Source organism: Phyllostomus discolor, chromosome 7 (genome assembly GCF_004126475.2).
Source record: "Phyllostomus discolor isolate MPI-MPIP mPhyDis1 chromosome 7, mPhyDis1.pri.v3, whole genome shotgun sequence".
NCBI classification, from domain to species: Eukaryota; Metazoa; Chordata; class Mammalia; order Chiroptera; family Phyllostomidae; genus Phyllostomus; species Phyllostomus discolor.
Genome location: NC_040909.2, coordinates 134,044,479 through 134,069,994, shown reverse-complemented (window position 1 = coordinate 134,069,994; position 25,516 = coordinate 134,044,479). Strand labels below are relative to the sequence as shown.

Below are 25,516 nucleotides of genomic sequence, written 5' to 3'. Positions count from 1 at the left end.
TGGTTCAATTCCCAGACAGGGCCAGATCCCCAGTAGAGGGTGCGTAAGAGGCAACCACACATCGATGTTTCTCTCCCTCTCTTTCTCCTTCCCTTTCCCTCTCTCTAAAAATAAATAAATGAAATCTTTAAAAGTAATAATAAAACAGAATCTAAGTTCAAATAATTTAAATCTGGATCGAATTTTTAAGTAACTTATACTTTTCCTAAAATATTTCTAATCCTTTTAGCTGAAAGGATACCAGATATAACAAGGCTAAAAATTACATTCTGGGGAACTTCTTCAGGATAACTTACAGCATGTTATACTCTTTACATAAACATCCAGAGATGTGTTAACTTTGGATGATGGTCAAGAACTAACAGGAATACCTAAGATTATCTATTTTAATTTTTATAATGTTTACAAATCCAACTTTGAATCTTAAATAAAAGTGTCATAAATATTGTTATTAGCAAGAATGTCCAAGTTTCTGTTCATTCATTCATTCAACATATATTTGGGCATCTACTAAGATTAAGGCACTTGCTAGGTAGTGCCGGCAGGAAAAAGGAGACGTCATTAACGCCTACCTTCCAGGAGCTAAGCTTAGAGTCAGAGGAGCAGACAGAAGAGAAGGATCAGAGTCAGATGAGCATCCGGCCCTGTGTTCCTTCAGAGCGAGTGTCAACGGCTCTTTACAACCTTCTCTCACTGGATCCCAGTGACCACCCAAGGTATAGTACCACAGTCCCCACTTAACGGATGAAGATAAAGACTGAACCAAAGTATGTGTGAGTAGAGTATTCAAAGCCAAACTAACTGACACAAAAGCCTACAGAAGAAATGGGATAAGGCCTATACCAAAGTGGTTATATCATACACGGTACACTAGTATACACAAAAATTTTACATCAGATGCTATTATTAATAGTTCAGAGAAAATGGAGTTCACCAAAGGTCCTTGGGAGACACTGTTTGCGTGGGTCTCGGGGAGGGGGGACTTGTAGGATTTACACTTAGCGAACACTGCGCCAACAGAGGTAAGGTGTGTATACAGAGCATTCCTCATCTACTCACTCGGTGTTCATTTACCTTAAACCACCGTGTGACTCAAGGCTGGGCAATGAGCCAAGACAATGAGGATTCAGAGACAAGTCCAGACCTCCAGGGCCTCCTGATCAGAGAACGAAGGGCACTTCCAAAAACAGTAAGGTGAATGAAGGGGAACTGTGGGACGCAGACTAGTAACCAGTTAACTAGATTCCAACTAAAGGGCTCTGAAATAGCAAACTAATAAAATGATCCTTTATTCCACAAACAGGGAATTCCGTCAAGTTTATACTTCATTTGATTATTAATTATACCCTAGAAAAAAAAATCCCAACATCAAGATCTTTGCTATTCTCATTAAAATGCACAAAATGGCAGTTTAACATACAGTTTTACACAGTGAAAAGGTTTCTCTGTTCTAGCATATGGCCACAGTAATAATGCTTTGATATACAAAATGAATGAAAAATACTGTTGAAATATATTCACAAATGCCTCTCCATCTTGAATTACAACATTATTTTGATGCACTATTTATGCCTTATAATAATTTTAGTGTTGATGGGACACTGGATTTTTGGTACTGACTTTGGAAGATGTACTGATAATGTTTCCATCTTGTCACTGTTTAAAAGGCTGAATCATGGAAAGCTGTTCGATAACAGTGACTAGGCTGAGTCCAGGCATTTATGAAAGATGGTTCAGGGTTAAGACAATCAGCGATATGAAAAAAGAAAATATCATGGTTAGCATCGCTCGACAGCTCAAAAGAAAGAGATGGAGAGAAGGCAACGTTATTAGCAATATGACTGGCAACTAACATTGCCAAAATCTACATACAGCTCTCTTACCCCTTATCATCCGTTACTGCAGGATGCGCAAAATCCCGCTGCCTTCCCTATCACATGCATGTATCACTTAAATAGTATTCACTTGTGTAGAGGGAACTGCCTCCATTGCTCTGGGTCTACCTCATTCTCACATGCCCTCTGCACTTAATCCTAGAAAACAGAAATGACCCACCCTAAAACTGGGTCTTTCTAGTTTACTGGGCTTAATGGAAACATGGCACTCAGAAATCTGAGCAGCCTTTATAAAAATTCTTGCTGAATTTAATAAAATTTTCATACATGCAATTCTACTACTATAATCTCTCAATGGATTTCTTGAATCACTGCGGTCATTCTTCTCATGAGCGAGAAACACAACATGGAAATGACCATCACAGACGAATCCCGACACTGGCTCACACTGCTGTTTCCGTGGGCAGGTCCTGACTCACCCAACAGACCAGGAGACGGTCATCCCCTGAAGCTGTATGCAAGATGGGTGCCTGGCATGGATGTGCATGAGTGCTCTTTCGAGGTGGGGTTCCGAACTTGAATCAGACTTTCAAAGGGGTTCGTGACCAACAAACAAAAGCCTTCTAGAAGGCAAAATCATCTATTAACGCTCTACCTATGGTGTGCCATTGTTTTTGGCAGGAAGAAAGAAATGATGAGCATGCAGCTCTGCTAGAACTATAACCTGATAGGTTTCTTTGAATCCCTTTATATGCAGTGTAGTGACAGTAAAACAAACTGCCTTTGAATTTAGGGAACTCATCCTGATTTGTCATCTAGTTCGATATATCCAGATTTTTACCTTTATTGCTAAAGAAAATCAACCACGAGAAAATGACCAACAAAATCCTTGGTACACTTAACAACCTAGGTTACCAACCTAGGCTATCCTAGGCCTAAGCCAAAGGACAGAGTTGTGAACTACTCACTGATGGGTTACAATGCACTAGGCAAAGCCAGACAATACTGAATATGCATCATAATTCACTTGGAGATTTAGCTAACCATTTAAATAAACGCCATATTAATCAAAAAGGCAAAGTATTTTTCAAAATTGCCCCTAATTTCAATAAATTATTCATTGAAAATATATACTAAGGTCTGTCTGGAAAAAGTCCATCTACTGTTAATATAACAAGAACAGTTTGCACGACATTGATGTGACCTGGCAGCCAAGGAGAGTAGACTGGAATGCACATGCATGAACAATGATGCCCCCACTGTACTAGCCAGTGGGGGCGGCAGATGCCGCTGAGTGAGCATGTGCACTGTGTGGCCGTCACATTCAAAATGACCGAGCAAGTAGTGCAACGAACCTACATCAAATTTTGAGTTAAGCTGGGAACGTTCCTCCATGGAAACTATTCAGATGATTTAGAAGGCTTTCAAGGATGATGCAATGAGTGCAGTGCAAATAAAAGTGAGGCACAAACACTTCAAAAGATGCCTGAGGATCTGGTGAAACCGACCCACACTCCGGAAGGCCTGCAGCAAGCAGAGCACCTGGGAGTGCTGAACACGCACGGGCTGCAGTCGATGAAGATCGGTGACTGACAGTGCAAGAACTAGACGCTGACCTGGGAACTCCAAAAACTACTGTGTCCAAGATTTTGGCATGAAACGTGTTGTAGCAAATATGTTCTGTGACTTCTGTACCCAGAGCAGAAGCAACATCGTGCTACAGTTGCTAATGACTTGATTCAAACCACCACCAGTGAACCAGACTTCCTCACGGGAGATGAATGGTGGGTCTACGGCTGCCATCCGGAAATGAAGGCCCAGTTGTCCCAATGGAAACCACCAGGTTCTCCATGCCCGAAGAAGGTGCAGCAAAGTCGCAGCAAGATCAAGACCATGTTAATAACACTTTTTGATTGAGAAGGTGTTCTCCATCAGGAGTACACCCCTCCGATTAATAAGGAGCACTGCCTCAGTGTCCTTGGGCAGCCGAGAGATGCAATACGACGAATTCACCGCAGCTATGGGCAACTGGTGATCAGCAGCTTCATTACAACAACAGGCCCGCTCCTGCATCACATCTCAGGCAGAGCTTTTTAGTGAAACACCAAATCGGCAAGGTGACTCAGCCCCCCTTCAGCCCAGATTTGGCACCCTGTGACTTCTGGCTTCTCTCAAAACTAAAATCACCTTTGAAGGGGAAGAGATTTCAGATTCAGGAAAATACACTGAGGCAGCTGATGGTGATTCCAACAAAGGATTTTGCAGACTGTTTTCAACAGTGGAAGAGATGCTGGAAGAACTGTGTGAGCTCCCAAAGTGCCTGCTTTGAAGGAGACTGAGGCATCATTGTTCTATGTACAATGTTTCTTATATCTTGTATCTTTTTCAATAAATGTCTTTATTTTTCATAGTACATGGCTGGATACTTTCTAGACAGACCTCATATTTTCAATAGTAATTTTGTTTATACTGATAAGACAAAAATTTTCTAATTTATGTAAATTTAAGAATTGATACTTTCTCATTCATTTCATGTAACTGAACAAATACTGTCTCTAATTCACTATGGGCTAAAGCTACATATACAAATAAGACACTATTCCAATCAACCAAATTCAGGAAGAAAGGAAGAGAAAAAGGGAATAAAGTAAGTTAATGCAATCACAATATAAAGTAATAGCTAGCTCACACAATAAAGATCTATTACAGCAGAATACAGAAAGAGCACGGAAATTAGATGTTCTGAGTAAGAGAGTTCTTCAATTTTCAAAGAATGAAATACACTTGAAATATGATTTAAACATAATCTAAATGTTTGCAGAATCTTAGGGAGTTAGGATTAACAATTCAAAACCGTTCTGTGGATAACATCTTCATAAGCAAGAAACTAACATGGTGCCATACAAAATAACTAATACGTATTAATTACATATTAAAAGAACTAGAAATAGGGAAGAACTTCCTTACATATGATTGTCATGAGAATTATTTGCTAAATAATAAAAATTAATGTAGAATGTATCCAAAGCAAGCATAATATCCTTATAACCTAGTAACCTAAAACTTTTAGCTTCCTGGGAGCACTTTAAATTTACATTATACTTTGCAATTTGCAAAAGTGTTTTCTCATTCACTCATTGATTAAACTAAAATAATGTCACCTAATAATACTATAATATTTTTAATAAAGTATGTTAATCTGTTTACACTTAAGAACACACTGAAAAGAAAAACTGTTCTGATTAATTCAAAATCTGTATTTCAAAACGAAGTATAAATACAAGTGACTCTGGGCTCTCCAGGGCATTCTGATGACAAGAGGCCCAAACCACGCCCTCTCCCACACTGAGTGCTGAGAGCCCGGTCGCATCACCCCTCGGGTCCTCCTTCCGGCCCACTCACCCCCCCAGCACACAGCCCCAGTGCAGGCGGGCCAGCCCCCGTGCTTCCTGCCTGTCCACGGCCTTTGCAGGAGACAGTGGGTGAGACTGGAGGTGGCTGTGTATTCTCCTAACCAAATCGAAACACCTGGCCACAGCGTTTATCCTCACTACCATCTCCCACAACGAGAATCGGACCATCCAAAATTCCTCTCCTACTCTACCAAAAAACGCCACCAGTATTTTACTCAAAGCTAACATACGACATATAATCTGTTCAGGCTAACACGACCAAACTCCTTATTATTTACTTTTGTCACAAAACACGGAACTCTAGCAGGGTGCGGTCCAACCTGTTCAAGATTCAGCACTTGAAAAATTCCTTTACTACTACAGTGTCATATGTGTTTATATGCCCACTGACTAAAGCTGTAAGAATTACACTGACTTCTTTCCCATTAGGCGCCATTTTCTTAGAATAACCAATGTTTCTGACAGTACCATTACTAGAGCCAACTCACATATTAAGTGCCCACCATGTGGCAGAAGCCATGACAGGCCCCTAATGTGTGCTGTCTTGCTCAGTGCCCAAAGAACCCCATGTTAGGGTCACCAGAGAGGCCACCCAGGGTCTGCAAGGTTAAGGAACTGGATCAAATAAAAACAGGTGGTGGACCCTGAACTTTGAAGGTTTGCCTGTCCTTGAGGACTGTTTTCAACCAATCTACATTCTGCACCGGACAACTGATGACTTCCGGCTCTGCTGCAATGCCCACATACAGGGGCCCTTACCAAGAGCTACTGAAAACAGATAAAAAACTATCAAATTATATTATCTGTTTATTTTTCCTTGAAAATTTAATCTTCTGCTTCTGACACAAGTAAAATTCCTACAGTTGGTTTTTGTGGGCCTAAAGAATACAAAAAACAAATTTTATTATATTGTATAAAATAAACAAGCAAAAGTAGCTTAACTTTTATGATGTTTGAAAATTGTCATAACTTTAAAAATTAAGATAGGAAATCTAGGATGATGTGTTGCAAAACTAAGAAAATCAGTGACTTCAAAAATTAAATTAAACTTGTCAATCTAGTTTGACAAATACGTATAGTTTTCCACCAATAAGTCAGAGCTCATTTACCATAATTTGCTCCAATGGAAACCAAATTTTATGGTATCCCTAAAACTTTTGGAGGATACCAACTCATTTTTCATTCTTTACCAAGTCACCAAAGTTCAATCCATGTTGCTGAGCACCTTATGTGAGTACAAGGGGCCAGACCTTGCCTACATGCCATTTCCTGTAAGAAACTTACCCCTCAGCACCTTACCTAACCACCGTGTGCAATCCTAGAAACATTCATTTGGTATCGAAGAGGATTGGTCATGGGGGGTGAGGGGGGACAGATTTTTAAGACACACTGAATGTTACATAAATATCCACATCCTTTCTTCAATTTTATTGTAACAGTTCTCTCAAAGTTGAGTTAATTATAATTACTAAAATAACACAATATTTGCATATTGATGTCTAATTTAATAAAAAATATTTATGTGTTGACTAATGGTCTGTGGGAGGTATTGGTAGGGATGGTCAATAGTTCTTCAAACATAAAGTCATATAAAAAGACTAAAACGCCAGAACTCATGAAGAACAGCAGAACTAAGCTGCCTTTTCAATACCATATTAACTTTTAAAACTAGACTACTGATATTTAAAACTTAAAACTAGTACAATGTATCCTCCCTCAGTTTAAAAAAATCATTTAAAAACAAAATTAAAAACCTTTAAGCAGTTATTCATAACAATATATATTCAGCAAAACTAGAATTACTAAACATTCTTTTCATAAGGAAGCATTTTACTTCTCATCATTTTTTTAAAGATTTATTTTTAGAGAGAGGTGAAGGGAGGGAGAGAGGAAGAGAAACATGCATCTGCTGCCTCTCCACCCCCCAGTGACCGGAGCGCTGGGCCTGCCACCGGGCGTGCGCCCTGCAGGGGGCAGCGTCCGACTGAGCCACACTGGTCAGGGCACAAAACATTCTTTTTAGTAGAAATGACTTCCATCACAGGTAAATTATTTCCCAACTAGTGGTTTTAACCAATGCCCCACCACAGAATAAAGCATTATGTAATGTGACGTGACATGGGTTAACTCTCACAATTCATAATAATAATATTCAGCAGGAATGATGTAACAAATAGGGAGCTGGATGCCTGTTGATATGTGATGGTTGACCCTCAACCAAAAGTTACATAAATGGCCCTGGCTGGTGTGGCTCAGTGGATTGAGAGCCTGAGAACCTTAAGGTTCCTGGTTCGATTCCTGGTCAGGGCACATTCATGAGTTGCAGGCCAGGTCCCCAGTAGGGGGTGCACAAGAGGCAAAAAACACTGATCTCTCTCTTTCTCCCTCCCTCCCTCTCTCTAAAAATAAATAAATTCTTTAAAAATACTTTCAAAAAAAACTTTTTAAAAAGTCAGAAAAATAAATAGAACTGTCTTATTTGTTGGCCCAGCCTGTGCCATTATATGGACATGCAGAGCCCAGCACAAAAAGCCTGAGGTTCCTGGACCTTACACTACCATCCACTTATGAAGGAGGCCAGGAAACCATCAGCATGGAGGCTGGGTTCGAAGTGAAGTTTGGGAGGAAGACTCTGGGGTGGGCAGACCTGAAACTAACCAGCCTCGCAGACTGCTGCCATTCCCGGGCACAAAAGTGACATGGGCATACTGGACTCCCCAGCCCTTTCAAAGGCCGACACATGCGCATCACTAGAGCAAGTTGGGAGTGGGGATGGCCTGTGGACATGGAGACCGTTTGCTCCTGGAGCTGAGCCTCACAGCTTCGGGGCATCAACATATGAAGCAAAGGGGTGTAGTAAGAGATCATGAGACTTGGAGCCAAAAGACCTGGCCACAGGACTTGACTCTTTTGGCTAGACGAACTGGAATTTAACAGTTAACATCACAGAACGTCAAATCTGTCATTTCTAGACAGGTAAAGATCATCCCTTACCTGATAAGCTTCTTGTAAAATTCAAGTGACTTGATGAATATATTCTAGAAATCCTAAATCATTATAGAGATCATCTCTCTTAAAGGTCAATCCGAGATTAATTAAGACCACGGACAGTGTTTTGTCTTTAGCAGCAAGGACCTGAACCACCCCAACTGCCCAGCCAGGCAGGTACGGCTGGAAATTGCAGAAGGAGGAAGAAAAAAACTGAACCACATCAAAGTAAAAGCAGGTCAACAGAGCCAATCTGTGAAAAAAGAGCAAAAAGTATTTCTGGATAATGCATCACTTTGCATTATCCAGATATACTTACATCTTGTTTCCTCTAACTAACATAAAGAATTAAAAACATAGCATAAATCCTGAATATTTCCACTGCCATTCGCCTCAAAAACTTTATGTTCAGGGTAATAATTCTGTGCAGCATAGACTAGCGGTTCTCACACGTGGTCCGCAGGCCAGCAGCATCGGCGCGACCTGGAGGCTTGTCGGGAACACCAATACGGAACGGGCTCCCTCAGACCTGCCCCGGCAGAGGCGGTGGGTGTTGGGCCCAGCCGTCCGATGCGTCTAACAGGCCCTCCAGGGGAGTCTGATGCAGTTTGAGAACCACCCTTCCAGGCTTCACCTGAATCACTTGAACAACTTGAGTGTCGGTGAACTTTGTGAGAGAATCAATCTGTTAGTGAATTGGCACCACACAGAAAGTTAGGGAACTAAAGTATCCTACCGGACAAATATACTTTTTAAAATCAATAGTTATGAATATAACTTCAAAATTAAACAATTAGTGGAAGAGCATTTACATGATAGGGCAGGTCGGATAAAGGGTAGTAACCTGCCTAATACCGCTAAACTCCAAACAGTTCAAACCTCCGTATTTTTGTTCCAAAATGCATTCACTTTTCTCTACTTCTTTCAGCGTCGCTGTCTTCCAGTGACCAGCAGCCCTGAACAAACTATGTGCGACTTCTCCCCTCTGACCGACCCCTGCCTCCAGTCTGTGATGTGCCCCTATGTAGGGTTTAACAATCTGTCACCACTGCATAGGTGGAAAGTAGATGAAAAAATTTAAGTTTCCAATTTAAGGGAACTGAAAGATCACCCAGTAAGTCACACCCCTTCACTTTTAGGGACATTCAAGCAGAAAAGCAGCTCTCCAAAGTCCCACGGTTAGTTCCTGGCGGAACCGCACAAACAAGTCAGGTCTGAAAGTCTCTGCCATTCGGGTCCTCAATCTGGAATCCGCGGACAAGCTTTCTGTGAATTATTTTCATGTATAAAGGTGATTACACAGGTTTCTGAGTCTACAGCTGAAACTGAGTTTTCAAAGGTAGTGACTCAAATTGCTACAAATTTCAAACTCACCTAATTTAAATATGATTTGTTTTTAAATTTGATTTGCATACTATTTTCAAGAGTGTTCTTCTCCAAGTATAGATAATACAACTTATCCCTACTAATGTTTTCTCTTGAATAGTTAAGTCCAATTAGAAAAAAGCAACCCTTTTTATTCACAAAACATGTACTCTTATTTAAATTACAAGGTATTTGTACTTTCTACAATTTAAATTTCCTCAACTTTCCCACTCTATTAAAATTCTGTTCACGAATATTTTAAAAACGCACATTTGCAAATGTTCCATACAGTTCAAAAACCTCCAAATGTGTGGAAACAGCATTTGCCAATTCAAATTTATACTGTTCTATCAAACTCTGATACTTGGAGACATCTCTGCATTTTTTTAATCTTTCATTTTCCTTTCCTTTAGATCTAGAAGAGATACATTCCCCAAAAGTCAGAAGAGCATAACTTATCTGAATGTTTTAAGCTGGCGCTATATCTCTAATTTCTTTTAGGAGTAACACAGAACACACTGTGTGATTTGTTTTCCTAATTAAATCACATGCTACAGAGTAACTGTTTTAATTTCAGCCACAAGACAGAAGTTACATCAGCAGTCAAAACCAGTCTGATTTTACCACTTTTCTTACTGAACAATATGTAGAATGATTAGATACTTTAATATTGGCAAGAGTGCTTTGTAAACTATAAAACTCTAGATTATAAAACTCTAGATAAAACTCTAGAAACAAAGATTTTATCACCTCAAAAAGAAGGATTATAGTTTGTTGCAATGACATAATTTCCCTCTTACATTCCAGGCCATTCTCATGTTCACACTAAAGCTACATTTAAAAACATACACACTTAAGTCTTCACATCCCCAAAGATTTATTTTTCAGCTTTCCATCTTCACTTGCGTTTACCTCAGTGCTTTATAATTATGAATTATTGTGCAGAACTTGAAGCAGGTTTAAACATTATTTTACCCGGGCCTTAAAACAATCCCGTAAGTAAATGCCAGTAACACTGCTTCCATTTTGCTGGTAAGCCAGCGAAGGTCGGGACTTACCGATGTTCACAAGATCGGAAAGTGACCGTCTGAACTGGAACCCACCCGAGTGTGTCCCCAACACAGCCCCAGCTCTGACCCTTCCTTCCCCCACACACAGTCCTGTGCCAACAACCTGCATCCGTGTCGTCCTCCCGACGCTACCGCACAAAGAGGGTGTGAGACCGACACGTGAGGTTCGGACGTACGGAGCTCACGGTGGGAACACGGCGGCGCCGAGAAGACGGCTGCTTGTGCTCGCTGTCAACGTTCCCGTGTTAAAGGTCTTTTAAAGGACTTGTAAACTAAACAGCTATTAAGAAAGAGATTAAATGCTTTAAGTGAAATTACAAAATTTTTAGAAAGTAGAGCACCCACACTGCTCGGCAGGCGCTAGGTTTAACCGGCGTGGAGAAATCCAGGCCCCGAAAACCACGCGCCGGAACCCAAGACGCCGGCCTCCCGCAGCGGCTTCCCGCACGGGCACTGGCTAGGACCAGCGAAGAGCCAAACCGTCAATGAGTGTTCTAACGCAGCTGTCAGATTGCTTTAAAAGTAAGTAATAAATCACTTTTAAAGTAATTAAAATGTAGAGTGTATTTCCCAAGCTCAAATATCTTTATGAACTTTAAAGACCGTGGAATATAATTCACTCAAGCAGTACCAATGCACTTTTCCTAAGAAAAGTATGAAAAATACATCGAGTCTTCCTATTAAGACAAAGCGACCCCAAATGTAAAAGTGGGAGCTCAACCTTCAGTTTATTTCTATCCACTAAACTGAGAGCTGATCCTTTTAGTTATAGGGCACATAACAAAATTACTGTCCTTTTGCATACAGGACAAACTGTGTACACATAGGACAAATTCGCACTTTAGGGGCTCGACTACTGCAGCTTCCCCTTTGCATTCCTCTTTAAAGGTAACATTCCAGCCTGTGGTGAGCTGCTTCCTTAACACGAGGCGCGGCATGGATCCTACACGGCCTGAGTGCAGTGACAGTAAGCAGTATTTGCATTCCTGCCCCTCTCTCCCTATCCCATTCCTGCAGTAACTCGAGAGACAGGTGTGTCAAACGGGGCCTGAATCCCTTTCCGACTGGGTGAGTGGAAGGGTGTGCGTCCAGTGAGGGTCCAGCAGGAGAGACCAGGAAAGAAAGCAGGGAGAGAGGGTTACGAAGAGAGGGTTTACAAAATAAACACACTTATTTCAGTGTGTTTTCAGGGATTAACTATTTTGGCCTCATAATATCAAAGTTTCTCAGCACTCAAGCTTCTATACTTTTACCTGCTATTAAAGCAAAAAGATATAAAATTTACACAAAATACAGAATGGGACATGTTGCACTCTTGCAAACATTAAAGTATCTAATCATTCTATATATTTTTCAGTAAGAAAAGTGGTAAAATCAGACTGGTTTTGACTGCTGATGTAACTTCTGTCTTGTGGCTGAAATTAAAAAATGGGACAACATGAACAACGTTTATCTCATTTAGAAGTAAAGTCTGTTAAGTCTCACTGAACAACTGTTGTGCCCCACACAAAACTCAGTCCATCTTAGCAACTAATTATCGCCCTACAATAAAGCACTTTAATACTAAGTTATAAGGTCACCCAAGTCTAACTAGTTCTTGAAACTGACATTAATAAATAAACTCACAATATTTCAATTACCTAGGATATGTACATATAACACACTTAATTCCTTTTTAATTAGTTGTAGCAGAGTGCTAAAAATGTTCACGTAAATAAGCACATAAAAAAATCAACCTGATGGCAAATTCCAGTAATTGTCACATGTAATTATTTTGGTTAGTGTTTACTTAAAGAGGCCATTCCTCTCGGGGGGTCACTGAAATTAAATCTAAACTTAGTGAGTATATATGCATGTTATCACCCTACCTAAGCACTTAAGAATTTCTTGGTGAGAAGCATAAGACAATGAAAATTTAAGCTACAACTTTCATTTGTTCTCTGAAATTCCGTATACTCTAAGGGCACACTCAGGCTGAACTTTAAAAGTGGTTCTCTTTTATAATCTTTTTACTTTAACTACTGGATCACCAGTTTAACAACTGTTGAATAAGCACACAGTTCCTCACAAACTGGATTTCTCACTAACACCAAAGTGAACTATGCTAATATCCCTGAAGTCCCCGAGAAAGGTAATAAGGTGTGTGCTTCTCCAAAAGTGGGTGTTAGTTTAACTGCAACTTTGTCAGTTTGAAAGCCTAAGAAAACATATTAATATAAATTAAGTAATAATTCAAAAAGCCGATAATTAAAAAGAATAAAAAGAACCCCAGATTAACACCAAAGTAAGAAGTAACATTTCTCATACTCTTCTATCACACAGAGATTCAGAAAGTGGGCCCTCACAGTAAAGAGCCTCCTGTGGTCAATCAGACCCCCAGACGGCCCATGGCTGACCAAACCGGCATCTTTTGCTGCAGGGGCTAACGCAGTGGCTCTCGGCAGGAGCGTGTCTGATCCCCGGCGAACACCTGGCAGTGCCTGGAGGTGATGTTTTCGAACAGGAGGGATGCTGGAGCCTGGCTCCCAGGTGCTTCCCCAGCCCTTCCTGGGAACTGCCGCGTACACGTTCCACCCGAGTAACAATGATGTCCCCTACAAAGAAGGAACCACTGGGATGGAGCTGGAAAGAATAGGGCCAAACAGTTGTGCCTTCCCACTTCAAACTGCACTTTCAAACTGTCCCAAAGCAGAGGCCCAGAGTCCATGAGCCTGGGGGTCAGGGACTTGTGGAGGGCTCCAGCGCCAGAAGCTAAGAGACAAAAACCCCTGGCTGATCCAAAGTCAGATATCACAACAGAACAAGATTTCTCTACCTGCCACCGACAGCCCAGGGAGTCGACTAAACACACATCAATCAAAGGCAAACCTACAGAACGCCCAGTGTCTCGAAGGGCGTTACAGTGAGAGAAAACGGCAGAAAGCCCGGCAGACAGACAGACAGTCCCCCAGGTGCTGAGCAAATGGGCGTGGACAGGGACCGAGGCAGCCACGCTCCCGGGAGAGATGCCCCGCAGGGCCCCCCTGAGGGTGCAGGGCCGAGGTCCGAGTTTCAGAGAGCAGAACCAGGCGCCAGGGAGGCCAAATGCGGACAGAGGACCCTTGTTATCCCACTGTGGTCCGGTGACGTCTGTGTGTTGTGTCCCCTTCTCTCCTTTCCAGGTGGTGATTTCACCCCACGTAACTGATTTCTCCCACCACTACGAGGGGCAAGGGGGCGTCTGAACTCCCCACCTACCACAGACGGCCCAGCCCGGACAGAAGGAGAAGGAGGGGTCTGAGAGGACTGCCCATTTCGTGCGGAGACAGTGCCCCTCGGCCCGTAGGCCGCTGCTCTCCGGGGCAGGAGGAGGCCAAGGGGTTTCCGGTTGTTGCTGAACTCGTGAGAATGGCTGTGCTAACCATCAGCATACCTGTGTTTTGAAAGTTTTATCCAAAACTTGGGAAGCTGGTTATCTGGACGAATCCCCTCCCTCCCGCCACTATACAGCTCGTGTTAAGTATACAAGGATACAGATACTCTTTATATCCCATTTCCTAGTTAATTATTTGCAGTTCTCAAACACCTAACCTGCTGGTGACCGACATGACTCTGACTAGCCACAGTGTTTAAATGCTAACCCTACAAAGTCTGTGGGAAAGTAGGAAAACTAAAAAATAACGTATGTGCATATACAAAATGTGGACACATTAATGTTCCTGCCACTGTCAGAACAGCAACAAGCCAGCATACGGCAGACTAGAAATAACGGGCTCCAGGTCAAGAGCCCCACGCTCTCCGTACCATTTTTGCAGGTAGTCCAGTGCCTCCAAACGAGCACCAATCTCAAAAGTGATTCCGGGACGATTCGGGGGCTTTTTACTCATCTTGAGATCCTATTCTTCAGTATTCTCTTTTCACTACCTCAAGAAGAAGAAAAAAAGTTAGATTCTGATGCATCAAATGTGTAACAAATTAAACAAAATTTTAAAAACATTACAAGAGAAGTTAAAATAACTGCCAGACGTTTAAGAAATTTTGAATGGTGATTATCAATATCTCTGGGTGAAATACTGTGCAATTTACAGGCATTAAAAAGATTAAGTTCTTAAAAACAATAAATAGATCGGCCCTAAAACTAGCTAATGGCTAGAATGCTTTAAATTTTAACTTGGAAAATACCCAAAAAAACTCTCCACAAAAACAACTGAAAATGTTTTTCCATCTCTGAAATATCAGACGGCTGAGTACCCTAGAATACAAGTACTGAAATTCTTAGGAGAATAAATTAACCAAATATTTCAGCGGATATTTACTGTCTTTTAATACAAAAAACTTCTGGTAAGACACTGAGGCACGCGCGGAGACGGAGAGGCAACAGACACACTCCCCTGCCAGCGAAGACTTGAACAGCTCCTTTGGTGAGCACGGCCTTTCATTACTTAGGATTTTCCACCGTAGTGGCAAAGGACTCAATAATTTTAACCTAACATAAAGTTGCAAAAGGAATTTCTTTCTTACACCTCACATTCAGTAAGCCACAATGATGGGGATTTTTTTTTTTTTAACCTGAGAATTCATTTCTGCAACACCTCGGGGTAGACGGTGACAGTGGCTGCAATGTTCAAACGAGAAAGTGACAAAGCCGTGTCTCTTCCTCTCCGGGGCACCACGTGGAGTACTTGTTATCCCTCTGGCCACACAGGCCACGCGGCCACACAGCACACTTGGGGTAGCCTCTTTCTCCCCACGTCCCTAGTGCCTCAGTAATATGGATGCATGCATTTTGAGACACCTTTACCCAAATGTAACAAGTAATCAGGAGTGCAAAGGGATCCCGAAAACCTTTGATATTTACCACTACTAAAATGGCAATGCTCTCTCCCAGTTTACCAAGAAGAACACGCACATTTAATTTGTTTTTAATGGTCGGGTCAAAATTCAAAAGGGACGAAACCTAGTAACAAACATAAAAACCAACCGTCCCTTACTCTTTGAAAAAACCCCACAGGTAAGGAGAAACATAACACCAATTTTGCCATAAAAATGTGTAAAATCAAACCTAAGTACTCTTGGTTGGGGGAAACCATCCTTCTGCCCAGGCAGCAAGCAAAGCTTAGTGCACTCAAGTTTAACAGCAAACTCGGCCAGAAGGTCATTTGGTGTCAAAGGAACAAAAATATGAATATTTCTAATAGAGGTCTGGTCAGTTTGCAACATATAAGGCAGTTACTTAAATGTCTGGGTAGCAATCTAATCAACCTTTCTGCTGTTCAGCACAGCAAGAACTTACTAAGGGGTTCATTAACGTTTTCTAGGCTCAAACTTAACACCCCTAAGAATTAACACAGTCAGGGCTTATCATTCCCCAGTGATACTTCGGTGTGAGTAAACAGAAAAGGCTCGATTTCCTCGTTCTTGGGTGGAGAGCGGAGGGTGAGGAGGGACTTGAATTAAGGAAAAGGGAAAGTGTGTGCAGCGGGGTGCCTGGGGCAAAAAGAGAAAGGCGGGCAGAGAACGGAGAGGGGTAAAACAGGAAGAAAAGTGAAAACTGGAGGGAGGAAAGGATGGTTAAAGTTGTGAGAGATGACAACTGAGTGGGAAGAGAAAAGGAGCAAGAAGACGCTACCCTGGGAAAGTGAAGCCCTGGTCAGAGAATGGCCGCGGAGCCAAAAAAAAAAAAAAAAAAAAGGTGGGGAGCGACGCGGGGCGGGAGGAGGGCGGCAGGAGACAGGCAGGAAAGGCTGAGACAGGGCCGGCGGGGAGCGGGGGACGCCTCCAGGTTTGACAGCCGTCCGGCCCTCAGCAGGGGGGAAGGAAGGGAGGGGTGAGGGAGCGGCGGCGCCCAGACAATAGGGGCGGCGAGTTCTGGGGAGGGACGCGGGAGGGGAGCGGGCCGGGGAGAGACACCCGGCGTCGGGGAGTCCCGGGCGGGCGGCCAGGTGGGGCCGGGCGGCCGCCAAGCCCGGCTGCCACCGCCTCTTACCGACTCGGCCTCCTGTCCGCACAGCAGTCGGGCCGTCCGAGGCCGAGCCGGGGCGCGAGCAGGGCGGCCAGCCCGGGCCTCCGCCACCGCTTCCAACTCCGCCTCCGCCCAGGCAGCGCCGGGGAGGGAGCAGGAGCGGATCAAACCGGGACCTCCGAGACAGGTCGGGCCACGGGTCGCGCGGGAGGGAGCAGGTCCGAACCCTCACGCCCGCTCCGTTGCTGCTGCCATCGCCGCCGCTGCCGCCGCCGGCCAGCCCAGACGCGACGCCGGTCCCCGGCGACGTCAGCCGCCCGCGACGCGCCGGAAGCGGGCCTGGGAGCGCCCGCGACTCGCGAGGGTTGGGCTCGGGCGGCGCAGCCGATTGGAGGAGCGCCCTGGGAGGCGGGGTTTGGGGCGGTTGGCTGACAGCTAGCGGGCGGGGCCGTAGTTAGCGATTGAAGGGAGGAGGGCTCGGGGAGCCCTTTGGCAGTAGCGAAGTGTTTGACCTTTGATAGATCTGGACGAAGCCTGTTGAATATTATTAGTGTTGATTTGACGGAAACTAGGTTCTCACAACTTTTCAACCCCAGCACCCTCAACAAACTTATGTAAATGCACCGCACGCTTTCTTAGATGCCCGCCCCTTTCCACATTAAAAATAGAGCAAATGGTTACTCTTATAAAGTCAATAAACCTGTATTGAAGGAATACCTTGTGGCAAGCACTGTGCTTGCTGTAAGTACATCACATGACAACCACAATCACACGTTTGTCTAGGAGATCCTTACCAAAGACAGATACAACATTACTAAGATGTGTGTGTGACTTCCCCAATACTACACAGCTAATGATAGCAGAACTACTGTTATTGAATACCTACCATGTCCCAACTGTGCACCAGGCACAAAAGAAAGTGTCCCCACTGTAGATGAAACCAACAAATGAATACATTCAAAGCCCTGTTGGAATGAAGCATCTTTTTTTCTCTCTTCCCAGTGTACTACTCAAGCTCTCAAGCTTTCCAAATGCAACATTGCATACAAATAACACTTATATTTATCATGCTTTGCAGTGTGGAGTTAAAATAGCAAAGCATGTCTCGTTAAGCTTCAATTATAGTGAATTTTGGAAAGTTAAACAACCGTATTCACATCCTTTTATTCAACAGACATTCACTCGTCGCTATGTTACCAATATTACTGAGCTGGACTGAGCACTGCAATATATAGAAAAGATACATAAGACAGCCTCTAGTGGATATTTGTCCTCCTGTATTTTGGTTGCCCAGCATCTAAACTCCCTTTCCATGTTTGGGAAATTTCGCATCATAGTTATACCATGTATTTCCAGAATCTTCTGGAAATGCAACAGGATTATACCTTCCACCCTCAGAATTATGTGTACCCATGTAATGAGCCCAGAACCAACTGCTAATTTACACCTGATATATAGTATAAGGAAGAAATAAATATTTGTTGTTTCAAGCTATTGAGATTTGGGTGGTTGTATGTTACACAACTTAGGCTAAGCCAACTGACAGATACACCCACCTTATGAGTCTGGAAGGCAGAGTCAACCTCACAGTAAATAAGATAAAAGTGTTAGCAACTCCCATGTCCAGTCTCCATCACAGCTAAAGGGCTGTTTTCAGCCAGGCTAATTACTCTCCAGCTGAGGACTGTGTATAAGATGCTGCCAGCGATGTTCAAAGTAAGGAAAGCTTTCTCCCACAGCTGGGCAGTCCAGCGATCAATATCTGACTTTCAACCTCGAGTTAACTAGCTGAACCCTGGCACCATCCCTGCTGACCCACAAGTCAGTCAGGGAGAAAAACAAATAACTATCTGTTGTTGTGCTTCACTGAAAAGTTAAGGTCGTGTGTAATTTAAATAAAATATGTACATAAAGGGTACATAGATTCTATCCACTAGCCACTGTTTTTTTATTTTTGAGAATCCACCAAACTGCCCGGAAAAACAGATTGTTTCATTTAAATTGGAACTTCACAAGGAAGCTCTCCAACAATTCAACTTGGGAAAAAATGGAAATCATTATGTAAATGATTCCTGGCTTGGGTGCTCTGTATAGGTGAGTGTTCTCCATGGAGTCAAAGCCATCCCCTTAGAGGACACTTTGAGAAAAGGGATGCGTGTATTTTTAGTTGTCACAGGACTTGGGGGGAGGCACAGCTGCAAGTAGACGTGCTGGAATGCATACCGCAGTCCTGTATCTTTAAGAATTACCCCAGGCCATACGCCACTTCTGAATGTCCCTCTGGACATTCATGTAGAAAAACCTGTTTATAATGGAGAGATAGGTGGAAAACCCCGTTTATAATGGTCTGAGCCCAGAACTCGGTTTTACACGCAAGAGCAAAGTATCTTTGCAAGATTTTAATATGCACTCAGTTTTCCAGGAAAAGCTTGTGTGGAATATGAGGGAAGATTGTCCTTTTTACGAACATTACCAAGAGTTTATCCCACTTTTAAAAGCATGTCACCAATGGCAAAGCTACTCACAGCCTTTGAGGCACTAACAGGAGGGGCCTGTGTTGCTCTGTTTTTGTAGCTGTTACATTCAGGGTAAACCTCAATGTAGGCCCAAGCACTTGGCCACTTTATTATGTCTCTATGAATCATGACCAGACACTTAGGAATTGAAATATGTTATTTTTATTATGAATTATATCCATAAAGTTTGTTCATATATTAGGTTGTCATTTTATGAATGTTTAAAAAGATGTACATGCACACATTAATTATACTGTGTGTGGATTGAATTTCAGAAAAGTGAAGAGGGTGTTCCATAATATTAACTCCGAAGTGGGGACATCAAGTCTGATGAAACCGGTTAGCTCACCTAGGCTACCATTGCCTCTTTAGATCATGCAGAGACAAAGGTCAGGACCAGGGTCGGGTTACCAGATACAGAGAAGTCTAGGGATGATGGCCCGACCACGCAGTGAAGCTGTGCGCTTCTGTGGCCCCTCCCCTCTCTCCCACCCGCACACCCCCATCCAGATGGCTAATGCTATCCATCAGTCACTCCATCTCTGAATATAGAAAGAAAGAACTTACAGCTGTGTTTGAGCAGAACCAAACAAGCAGTTTGGGCAAATTATCTTGAAACAACAGTCCTTAGGCAGAAATCACTGAACTACAGTCCTCCAACATTAAAATATGAAAATGGAGCCATCATATCTCCTGGAATATTTAACAATAGTATACACCTACTTTAAGGAAGGAAGAAGTCCCTACTAAATACCAGATATCGCCTGAGTACATACAAAACACAAGAAAGCTATTTTTTGTGTGTTGCTTTAATATTTATAATCACCACCAATGAAGGAAATCAAAGCAATTCAAAGTTTTTTTTAATAAACTAGTTTAGTAAAAATTTAAATTGCTGTCATAGACAACTTTGACACATCGCTCGATTCCAGGTGCTTGGAGTCTTTGGAAATGGCTCTTACATCACTTCCTGCACCTGCCGAAGACCTTACTTATCTCTCTGTCACCATATCCCTTTATCTCCTGACCAGAAGTGGTCATTGTTCCAGAATTCACCTCCAGCTGCCCCACCTCTAGGCCAAGCAGGAACCCGACAGGGAGGCGCCGTCTCGCATATCTGTCCACAGGGTGTCCTGCCCACACACTCTATTTCCCATTGGTTTCTGGGTTCTCGCCCTGCATTCCTAGAATGACTAAATTCTAAGGATGATGGGACGGTCTAGACACCTTTATTTTTTTCATTTATTTTTTTACTGGGAGTTCATACTATTCAGAAGCTATTGGGTTTCTGAGATTTTTAAGAATTTTAGAGTTGGCAGGAATGATTTTAAGGTATCAGTCTCTGCTAACAAAAGGCATTAGATATGTATACGGCTCAGCAAAAGCTTGTAAATGGAGCAAGAGGCCTGAATCCTGAATGACGAAAAACTTCTTTTTTTTTGTGCAGATTGCCCCGAAGCAACGAGGTGACCATACAATGTCTCATCCAAGCCTGGACACTTTCAAGGGTGGAAGGAAGTGCTATTAATGATTATACCAGAACAACAGGTGGATTCCCGGGCGGCCCCGGGCGAACCGGGACATACGACCATGCTGCCTAGCCCAGCATGAAACAGGAACGAGAAATCGGGTGAAGATTTCCTGAATGGGAAGACGTTGACTATGGAATCAACTTCTGACTGCTCAGTGGGTTTCCCCCTCTGCATACCAGGACCAAACCTGGGCTCTTTCAGGTGTTGGGCTGATACTTCTTACCTTCTCTGATTTTCATGGTTGACTGTTATATCGCCCATGAACTCTATCAGTGTTTCTCATGTGTCCTTCCACCCATCATCTGTATTAGACCTTCTGGGGCTGTTTGTTAAAATGCGAGTTCCCGGGCCCTAACCTGTATCTTGGGTTTGGAGGCTGGAAATCTGCATTTTAAAAGCATTCCTAAATGATTGGTACGTACAGGAAAGTTTTGAAACATCTGCCAGGAGTCTACTAGTTGCACATGACTGGAATTCAATGCAAATAGACTTGAACATAAACGGAATTTATTTATGGAAGGAAGATGAGAAAGGGGGGAGTCTGACTTCTGGGGCAGGGCTCAAATGATAACACCTTTCACTCTGCTTCGTGTGGTCTGGCTTGATTCTGGGCGTCCTCATCTGGGCCCACAACAGCTTTAGACTTGTCGTTACACAGCCCGATAAAACAAAAGCAAGTCCTAAAAGCCATTCTCTCATTGGCCTACATGAAGTCAGGTGCCCATCTCTGAACCAAGCATGGTGGCCGTGGGAGCAACTTGTACTAATTTTTCCTGGACCCGAGTCCAACCCCCGATTAGGCAGGTAGGAGCCGAGACTGGCCCTCGTGGGCTGACACATGGGAATGAGTGGGTCCTTTAAAGACACTTGGGCTGCTGTTATTTGAAAGAAAGAGAATGGAAGCTGGATGACAAAAACAAGATTCATTACAACTGATTTACACCAACTGTCACTCCAAGCCACCACGCGCAGCCATCCAACAAAGCTGAGAATGCTCTTCCTGGTGTGCAAAGCTAGAAAGGCAAACCAAATGAAAGTCAAATCTAGAGAGAGATTGACTCAACATTTGCATTCCTCATTCCTTCGGTGCTGGCTTTTAGAGGCAGTCCCTACAATGCAGAAACACATGGCAGGGATTGTTAAGCCTGGGAGAGGAGAGGGTAGGCAACAGAACTCAATAGGTGTACAGATTAACAGTGACCAAAGAGTCAACACCTTTAACCTTTTAGTGGTTGTGATTGTCCTTGAGGATGAAGCGAGCTGCAGCTCAGTGGCATCCTCAAAGATGGCAGACAGTGAGCCTGCGTGCATTCTTCCTTCATTTGCTTCTTGATCCATTCAACAGACTTACATCAGCTTCTACCTAACGCTGGAAAATGGGTGATGCAGAAAGAACAGAGAGAAAAATCAAACTGAGCATCCAATTCTAAGGTGACTTGCCATGCTGGGGAGGTGGGTGCAGAAACAACCAAGTACAATAGAAAACTAGATGTTGATCAGCGTGAAATAGAGATAACACACGGTAGGCGTGTGCTCATCCTGACTCAGCAAATCAAGGAAGACCACACAAAGGCAACGGCATTGGAAACACCTTTGGAAGGATGAGTACACTTCAAATAAGAGTTCTATGCAGACTCCAACATTATTGTTGCCCTATAGTTCCTTAGAGTTGTGATTCGAGCTCTGACAAATAAAAAACATCATCCTACTTCTGTTTCTTCCCCACAAGCATTTACTGAACATGTGCCAGGTACAGTGCTTAGGTCTAAGGAGCACAGCAATGAATACACTCAATTCCTGATCATAAGGCACTTAGCATAGTCAAGGAGACCGACACACCAAGGGGTGATTTCGATACAGTGTAAGTATCAAAAATCAAAATGGCAAGTAGCATGCAGGGTGAACGGGGTTGGAGTATGTGCTCTAACTGGTCACTTGCAATTTGTCTAAGTGTCTGTCCTCTTGATCAAGGCCAGAAAACAATACCAGCATCTCCAAGGTAAGTGCCTTACATTCAGATGAAACAATTGCCCCTGTGGGGGAGGGGAGAGGGTTGGCCGGGGGGGCAGAGGCTGTAGTTGCACGGGTGTCGCCACAGCCCTTGGTTTTGCCATAGTAGAAAACACTGAGGCAACACAACTAACTCTGTGGTTGGGGACTGGATTGCTTCCTCTTTTGTATCTTTGCAAAAACATTCAACAGAGCCAGTTTCACCGGACTGAGGGTAAACGCCCTTTGATTTTCATCTTTTCTTTCTTTCTTTGTCTTTTTTTTTTTTTTGAACAATAGGTATCATGAAGATCACAGGAGACCTTAGATTGGAAAGAAATCAAGAGATTAACTTGCTCCTCACTACTGTTTTTAAGTAGCAGCTTAAAATAAGAAAGCGAGTTGGGGCCAGAGGTCTGGACCGGGGCCGGGACCAGGAGTGGTAAATTGGACCTGACGCTGTTGCCAGAGTGGTTGGGGTAGAGACACCTCCCTGGCGCCCCTTTCCTCACAGGTAAGTGGGAACTTCAACCCACTTCACAGAGTTGTTCTGAGGATTAAGTTAAATAGAACAAGCCTTCCATGTTGGGCACATTATAATTGATATGCAAATGCAAGGTGGTCCCCAACCTTCCTTTCCCACTAGTTGCCACGGGGGTCCGTGTGTCTAGTCATTGTCATCTCTGAGGGTCGTCCCGGTTTCTCTCTCTCCTGATTCCATAAAAACACACATTTTCTGGGAACTGACTTTGTGACAAGCCCTGAATTTGCTCCTGAAGATTACAGAGATGAATGAGTCACTGTTCTTGTCACCAAGAATGTAACTTCTATTCCGACTTTATCGCAGGGTTCTCACTAGATAATCAGTTTCTCTCAGCCCTCCTCCACCCCACCCTTCATTTCTCAGTCTGCCTCTCTCCTTCTCTCTCTCCCTCTCCTTCTCTCGCTGTCTTTAAAAAAAATATTCCCACTGCAATTCAAATATGAACCCTGAGCAAACAGTAAGGACATATCTGCAACATTTTTGAGGGACAGCAATTCTTGCAGTTCCAAGAAATACTGTATAAATCCTTAAAAGACACAACAGCGATAAAAAGCTTGAGATCATCAATGATAACAAAATCAAATCTAAAGGCAAATAATAAAAGCACTGCAGTGAATCTGTGTGGAAATTGCAGATTCTAAAAATCAAACTGAAACCTTTAGAGATCTTATTCTTCCCTGGCCATCCGAACGTGAGCGGCTCCAGTACCATTACAGGGAAGCTCAGGTGAGCCAGTTTCAATAAATCCCCATCGATCCTGGCTTACCATTTCTCTGATTTCTTTGTCTTTTCTGAGCATGCCACTTAAAATTAAAATGTTATTTTCTCCAAATATTTATATAGTTATCCCTACTCTCACATCACCTGCAGGCAACATAACCCCAGTGCCATTCTGATCTTACAATCTGGTCACAACCTAATATTGCCCACATCATATACTTGTCATAAAACCAAACAATTTGGAAATTGCTCCAAGGCCGTGCCCATGAATTACTTGCGTGACACGTGACAGATACCCAAGGAATGGGCAGTCGAACTACCAGAGAGAGACATATGTTTCCAAAAATGTAGGTATGAATATTGGCACAGATAACTGATTGGAATCAAATAGACAAAAAGTTGTCGACTGTTTTTGTACAACCAGAGACATGCCGGCTTGGCAGCAAAGAAATGATGACAATTCGAGGCTTCGAAGGACCTCTCCACTTTCCAATGTCTGGGAACAGAAGGTAGACAGTGCCGTGGGCATACGCGGAGTAGTGGGCCTTGAAGAACTCAGAAGGAGTTTCCCCTTCTCCTCTGGACGGCAGTAGCCACCGCCGGAAGGAGGAGGATGAGAAATAAAAGAGTGGGAGGAGCAGGAAGAGGGTGAGCAGGAAGAGAACTGTGAATTACAAGGAGGAGCATCCCAGGCTCCCGGAACAGCTGTAGAGCGGGATGGCTGGCTATCTGGTAAACCCAGGCAGCTGCGACTGGACGCAGTCTTGAATAAATGTGCCCGTGTTCTCATGATGGCACTGTGGCAGCAGAGACACACTGACCATGTAGCCTGGGATAGTGGATGGCTCAGAAGGTCACCTTTATTAGGACTATATGTTATTAGTAATCTATTGTTGTATAGAAGGTTCCCCCAAAACTTGGTGTCTTGAAACACCGTTTATGGTCACACAGTGTCAGTGGATCAGGAATCCGGGCAACGCTAAATGGGCTCCTCTGCTTCTGGGTGTTTCTCCGGCTGCGATCAAAGTGTTAGCTGGGGCTCAGCTGGAGGCGGATCTCCTTCCAGGCTCACTCCCCTGGTGGTCAGCTGTGATGCCAAGGGCCTCAGTTCCTCGGGCGACCATCAGATCTCTGCCGTGTGGGCTTCTCCGACTGTCAGACCATGCAAACTGAGAAGGTAACAGAGGCCCCAGCAAGACAGAAGGTGTTGCCCTGGCTGGTGTAGCTCAGTGGATTGAGCACGGGCTGGGAACCAAAGGGTTGCCAGTTCGATTCCCACTCAGGGCACATGCCTGGGCTGCAGGCCACATCCCCGTAGGGGGCGTGCGAAGAGCAGCCACACACTGATGTTTCTCTCCCTCTCTATCTTCCTCCCTTTCCCTCTCTAAAAATAAATAAAATATTAAAAAAAAAAAAAGACAGAAGGTGCAACGTTTTGTAGCCTAATCGTGGTGGGTTATGACCCAGCACTTTCATCTCATTCTGGATATTAAGGAGCAGTCAGTTTCAGCCCACCCTTAAGGGGGGGCGGGGATTACAGGAGAATCCTTGAGGGGCAGCTTTGAAAAAGCTGCCTACCACAGGCTGAGCAGGCTCTCCTAAC

The 25,516-nt window shown here is 43.5% G+C and overlaps 1 protein-coding gene across 2 annotated transcripts in view; it reads right to left on the bottom strand.

Annotated features, from left to right (window-relative positions):
• Positions 1-16,925, bottom strand: part of PHF20L1 (PHD finger protein 20 like 1) — a 65,996-nt gene extending 49,071 nt beyond the window's left edge. For both annotated transcript variants that reach the window (XM_028533634.2, XM_036031439.1), the window contains exons 1-2: positions 16,637-16,925; positions 14,455-14,574 (exon numbers count right to left, since the gene is read on the bottom strand). In XM_028533634.2, coding sequence (XP_028389435.1) covers positions 14,455-14,537 — 83 coding nt within the window. In that variant the 5' untranslated portion in view covers positions 14,538-14,574; positions 16,637-16,925. The remainder of the gene's footprint in view (positions 1-14,454; positions 14,575-16,636) is intronic.
• Between the last annotated feature and the right edge of the window lie 8,591 nt (positions 16,926-25,516).